At 40.3% G+C, this 6,215-nt stretch overlaps 1 protein-coding gene across 1 annotated transcript; it reads left to right on the forward strand.

Moving 5' to 3' along the window:
- Positions 1-2,899: 2,899 nt before the first annotated feature.
- On the forward strand, positions 2,900-4,492 carry LOC145952536 (uncharacterized). The gene is made up of 3 exons (XM_083064919.1): positions 2,900-3,148; positions 3,223-3,565; positions 3,642-4,492. Exons 1-3 carry the CDS (start codon positions 3,068-3,070, stop codon positions 4,490-4,492), a joined length of 1,275 nt encoding a protein of 424 aa, XP_082921045.1. The 5' UTR covers positions 2,900-3,067.
- Positions 4,493-6,215: the final 1,723 nt, after the last annotated feature.

The following is a 6,215-nucleotide window of genomic DNA, read 5'->3' on the forward strand; positions in this document are numbered from 1 at the left end:
TTTCGAGTCACATGATTTTCGAGTATGCCTAACAAATGCCCCCCTAGGAATTTGGTTTCGATGAGCATCTTAGGAGAAAACTAAATTCCTATCAAGGTTGTTCTTCGATACTTCCTCGATTTGTTTCTTGATGTTCACTTTTCTTGACGTTAACTTAATCTTTCTTTCGATGAAAACCTATTCTTGTAAGGTACTGACCATTTGGATGTGACATCGATAGCTCTGACGGCGCGTACTTCTATTTTTCCATAAATTTGCCTTCTGATATGAAACGTTTTGGCGGTTGTTTTGGAAATTCAATTTAATATTTCAAATAATCTTGCCTAACCTAACCCGTTTCAACCTAGGCCCATTTACCTCGTTTAAAACCCCTTTTTCACCCTAGGGTTAAATTGTTTTCACCATTCTCTTCCTTCGTGCCCAAGTTTTCTTGCTCACTGTTTCTTTTTTGCTCTGGTTCTTGATCTTCTTCTCAGACCGTTCTCTCTGTTCTTGCTTTTGTTTGTTATGGCTTCTTCTGCTGCGTCCACTTCTGCTGCCATAGCTTCTTCAATGTCTCCTACTGCCACCACTTCTTCCCCTATTTTGATTGCTACTACTTCTGCTGCTATGCCCACCACTCCGGTAACCACTATGGCCACCGCAACTACTATCCAGGACACTCCTCTGCTACTGACTGGTGCTCAGGTTCAAAAGGTCAAAGAAGGTGATGACACTTTCATTCCAATTCCAGGCATGGAGGAGGCTAGTTTGAAAATATACCAATCTCAGGTACTTCTTCCTTTTTCTCTAGCAGATGGTTATGTTCATGCTTTCCTTGGTCCTTTTGCTGGTCAAAATACCAAGAGATATGGTAATACCCTTTTGCCTGAGGACTCCACCACCCTACCTTTCATTTATTCCCCAGAAATAGACCTAAACCTTTTTGGGGATACTACCAAAATTTTTAGAGCGTTTCCCCCCGTTAAAGAAAGGCACCTTTCTTGGTTAGCTCGTGTAGAGGCTTCTATGTCCTCAGAATGGAAAGAAACAGGTATTTTTGAATTTATCCAACTAGCTAAGTTCGACCTCCACCTTTTCGACCCTCAAATGCTCCTTTCTGCTATCTTCTTCTGGAATAGAGAGACTCGGGCTTTCGAGTTTCCTTGTGGCTTCATTTGCCCGACGTTACTTGATGTTGCTGCTATAACAGGGTTAAAGCCTATTGGAGATAGGTTTTATCCTGACGCCTTTGAAGAGGAAATTTCGATCAAGGATACTTCAATTTCTTGGGATAAGAAGACCTATTTGGCCTTTATTAACGCGCATATGGGACAACCTGACACGCCTGTCTCACCTTCAGAACATATTGCCTTTCTTATGTACTGGTTGTCAGCCTGTGTCTTTTGTACCCCTTCGCTTCAAGTCCCAAAATATTATTACAATTTAGCTCAAGCCCTTCATTTGCAAAGGAAAATCTGCTTAAGCAAATTACTTCTGGCCTCTCTTTATACTTGTCTTGATGAAGCTTCTGAAAGTCTTGCTCGAGAATCTGGGCCTCGAAATCTCTCTGGCCCGTTATGGCTACTTCAACTTTGGCTCAACGCGCTATTGGAGAAGAAACTTCATTTGCCCTCAAAACCCATTCCCATATGTGAACTCGAAGGAGCTCGTTTAACAACCCTTACCCCTCGAAAGCGTCTGGTAGACAATTTCGAGAAATATATTAGAGCCATCCTTAGCTTTACTGACTTCACTGAAGATTTAGCCCCTTTCATTCGACCGAACTTGATAGGTCCTACATGGTTGCGCCAAAATAACCAAGTTGGTAGCATCAGTCCAGCTTCAACTGACCTGTGGTTTGGATTCTTGTCTTGGGATGTGATCATGTCGGGTATGAGGCAAAAAGATGTCAGACTTTATCCTTATCAGCCCCAACTTTTTGCTCGACAGTTTGGACTTTGCCAAATGAAACCTCTTCCCCTTCGACGTAAAGAGGGCATTGATGCGGATATTTGTGTCGAAAAAGGGAATTATGAAGAAGTCCTCAACTTCATCCTTCGCCCTGATAAAGAACTTAGGCTTACACCGACTACCTTTTCTCCTTCCTTCTTAGTCTCAAAATGCTACCTTCGATGGTGGTGTTACTATATTGTAGATAAACTCATCGATTTTGATGGCTTTCTGAAAAAGCTGATTAGTTCTCCTCTTTCTTGTTCGCAGGGGCCTAAACAACCAGGTACTTTCAAGAATCAACTTATCATTTATCAATTCGAACAATTTTTTAAGGTTTGTTATCGACCTGACAATGCGCACCGAACCATTTTTGACGCTTCTGTCTCATTATCGAAAATGGTACAACGGAACATTCGCTCAAAAAAGGTAATAAATCCTCAAGGTAAAACTGATTTCGAAAAATTTTGTCCAAAGCATATACCTCCTCTTCCAAATGCCCTTTTTGGTCTAGTTAAACATGTATCTCATCCTCCTTGGGTGAAAACACTCGACCCGTTTTACCTTGAGCGCAAAGAAGTTCCTGTAAAGAATAAAGTTACCTACGCGAGATGTTCCGTGTACGATTTTCCTCGAAACAAATGGTGGCCATTATGTTGGGTCAATAACATTAACCCTCCTCCTGGTAAATATTTTTCACCTCCTTCTTCTTCGCGTATACCTTAAACTTGTCTCACTTCTTTGCTCGACACTTGTAGCTGCCATCCCTCAGCGTGTTCCTCGACATGTTGATCCAACTCCTGATTGGGAGAGTGACGATGACGAGGATAAGGAGACATCGAAAAAGGGTCGAAAGAGAAAGACCGCTGCTGACAAGGTTTCTTTACGTTCTAAGGTATACCTGTTTGGATTGCGGTTTTTCTCGAGACTAATATTTTATCTTACCTTCTCGAAATTCTACTCTACAGAGTATTGGAAACTCGAAGAAACAAAGAATAGGTTCAGACAGTACCAAAACTGTTAAGTATCTTACCTCAAATATTAAGATTATTTTCTTGCTCGTTTTTCATACCTAATCAATTATTTTCCAATTCAGGTCTCGACCACAAAAAAACAAGACAAGGGGAAAGGTAAGATGGTCTTGCCTCTTCCCAAAAAACCTCAACAATCCTCTGGCGAGAAGTTGCTTAAAGACGCCATGAAGTCCGTTCCTAAGGTATCTCAATTTCTACGTCTTTCCTCCTTTATATTTCTCTTATGCCTTTAACCGTTCTAAAATCCTATTAATAGGATATTGCGATTATCCCACTGGATTCTTCTCAAGGGGTGTCTCAAGAGGTGCAGAAAAGCGTACCCTTTGCCACTGAGGTAACCCAACATGTTCATCTTGTTATACCTTGTGACTCAAATTTCCTCTTGATGTTTAGCCTGACTTCTTCATTTCCTCAGTTGTCTACTCCTCAAGTGGATGTTGCGGCGCTTGCCTCTGCCATGGCTTCGATAGAAGTTCCCCCTCCTGTCGAAGAGGGTAAGATTCCCCAACCCGAACCTTTGACTAATATGGAGACGCGGCAAGACTCCGCTCAAGGTGAACCTTCTTTCGAACTACAACCTCCCTTGGATCCGAACCAGGGTATATTTCTTTCGACTTTAATCTTCGATATGATACCTTGTTAATGGAAGTTTCTTATGTATTTACTTTTGTGCAGGTTCAACTGAGTCCCCTAGACCTTTTACTACTTCTCCTTCGACCCAGGGCGGTGCTACTTCTTCTGTCCAAGGTCTCTCCTTGATTCCCTCTCCAGATCTGGATTTGATGAGTTTCTTTAATGACGAGGACGAAGATATCAATACTATCTTCGAAGTGTTGGACAACTGGACGAGTGGTCCCTCTGGGTCAGAGAAAGACAAATTGAAGGTTGTTGAGCCAGCTTCTGACACACCTTCTTACCAACCCCTACTCGACTCTTTTCGCTCGAAGGCATACGTTAAAGATCTCGATCAAGCCTTCCTCATTCCTGAATTCAAAACGGAAGTGCAACAAATGATTGATGAGTTGCTCAGTTATTCGGACCTTCCTTCTGATATTTCTTTAGAGCTTCAAGCATTTATCAAGCCCTTTAGCCGCGCCTGGGAACTTCGAACTCAGTGGTCTACTGCATATCAAGAAGTGACTCAAATTGAGGTCGAAACTGAAGGAGACCGTGCTAAGCTCGAGAAACTCCGAGACGAGTTGGTTTCTATCAAGAAATCAACGGAAGAGATGATTTCTGCTTTACAAGCATTGCAGAAGGAGGAGGCTGATATCGAACGTACTATCGAAGCCTTAAACCACGAGCTTGACAAAACTCGCTCGAAGAAGGATGGAGTGAAAATTAAGAGTCAAGAGATCAAGCAACATCAAACAGGGCTTAAGGAAGAGGGCAAAGCCATTTCTTCTCGGTTAGCAAAGACTTTGGAGCAGAAGAGGCATTTAGAAGCTCAATGTGCGTCTCGCAAAAAGAATCTGGACGAGGCTTACAAAGTTTTCGAGGATTTCAAGAAGCAATTTTTGCAATAATTCATTCTTCTTATCTACTTTTCCAACCTTTTAGTTTATATTTGCCTTGTATTGAACAATTATTCTTCTGCTCTTTTATGGAAATGTTTTAAATATTTCCCATTTATGACTTTGCTTGCACTTGAATTATTTATCTCCTTAATTACATATGCGTTCTTTGAATATACTTGCTCGACTAGAAATGGGCCTTCCCAATTATATGACCACTTCCCCAAACATCGAGATTTTTGATCCATGGGAAGTATAACTTTTAATACCAATTCTCCGACTCAAAAACGTTGCATATTCACTCTCTTATTATAAGTTTTCTCGACTCTTTCTTTCTGTTGAACAATATTCTGTAACGCAATTAATCTTTCTTCCTCTAAAGAGATCAACTCATCATACATCAAGTTCCAATAATCCTCCACGGGTAATTCATTTTGTTTTTGTATATGAATTGATTGTAAGTTAATATCAATAGGAAGAATAGCCTCATGGCCATATACTAATTTATATGGGGTTGTTTTCGTGGCATCTCGAGGTGAGTTCCTATATGCCCATAGTATTTGGACGAGAGTTTCATGCCAATTTCGAGGTTTATTTGATATGTGTTTTTTGATTAAACCAATTACCACTTTATTAGCAGCCTCAACTTGACCATTAGCTTGGGCGTAATATGGTGTTGAAGTTACCAACTTAATTCCTCTTGATTATGCATATCGAGCAATGTTTCGACCCGTAAAAACCGTACCCTGATCAGTAGTGATTGTTTGAGGAATTCCAAACCTTGTAATAATATGATCTTCGATAAAATCAATTATATTTTTTTTTTGCTCGACTTCTTTTAAAGGAATAGCTTCAACCCATTTTGTAAAATAGTCTATGGCAACTAGTATATACCTGTGGTTCTTCGAGGAAGGTGGGTGTATTTGTCCGATTAAATCCATTGCCCAACCCCGAAATGGCCAAGGTTTGATGATCGAATGCAACTCACTTGCCGGTACCTTTTGTATTGGTCCATGCTTTTGACACTCCACACAACTTTTTGCGAATTCGATACAATCTTTAATCATAGTAGGCCAATATAAGCCTTTCCTTGACAAAACCCATTTCATCTTCTTTCCAGCTTGATGTGCTCCACAAATGCCTTCATGAATCTCTGCCATTGCTATATAACCTTCATGGTCTCCCAAACATTTGAACAAAACTCCGTCGAAACCTCTTTTGTACAATTCATCATTTAGTAAGAGATAATTGAGAGCTTGGAGTTTAATCTTCCTTTCAACCTTTATGTTAGGATCTCGCAAGTATTCGATCAATTCGCTCCTCCAATCTTGTTGACCTGCTGAACTTATATTTAGAATTGCTCGATAGTCTAACACTTCACTCTCTGTATGAATCAGATATTCAAGATACTCTTTGCTGATTTTATATCCAGAGGCTATTTGGGCCAATTTATTTGCAATATGATTTGAGTCCCGGGGAATGTGTTGTAACTCTACTTCATCAAACGTGTCAAGTAATCGTGTAGCTCGAGTTTTGAATTCAATTAATTTTTCATTTAAACACTTATACTCTCGAGTTAATTGTTTGATGACCAGTTGTGAATCTCCTCGAATTACCACATTTTTAGCGCCTAATTCTTCAAGAATCTCAAGTCCAGTAATCAATGCTTGGTATTCAGTTTCATTATTCGAGCATCCTGTATTTGTTTTGACTGATAACTTCGTCGGGACCCCTT

The sequence above is a fragment of the Cajanus cajan genome, chromosome 10 (genome assembly GCF_000230855.2).
Source record: "Cajanus cajan strain Asha chromosome 10, NIPB_CcT2T_4, whole genome shotgun sequence".
Lineage (NCBI taxonomy): Eukaryota > Viridiplantae > Streptophyta > Magnoliopsida > Fabales > Fabaceae > Cajanus > Cajanus cajan.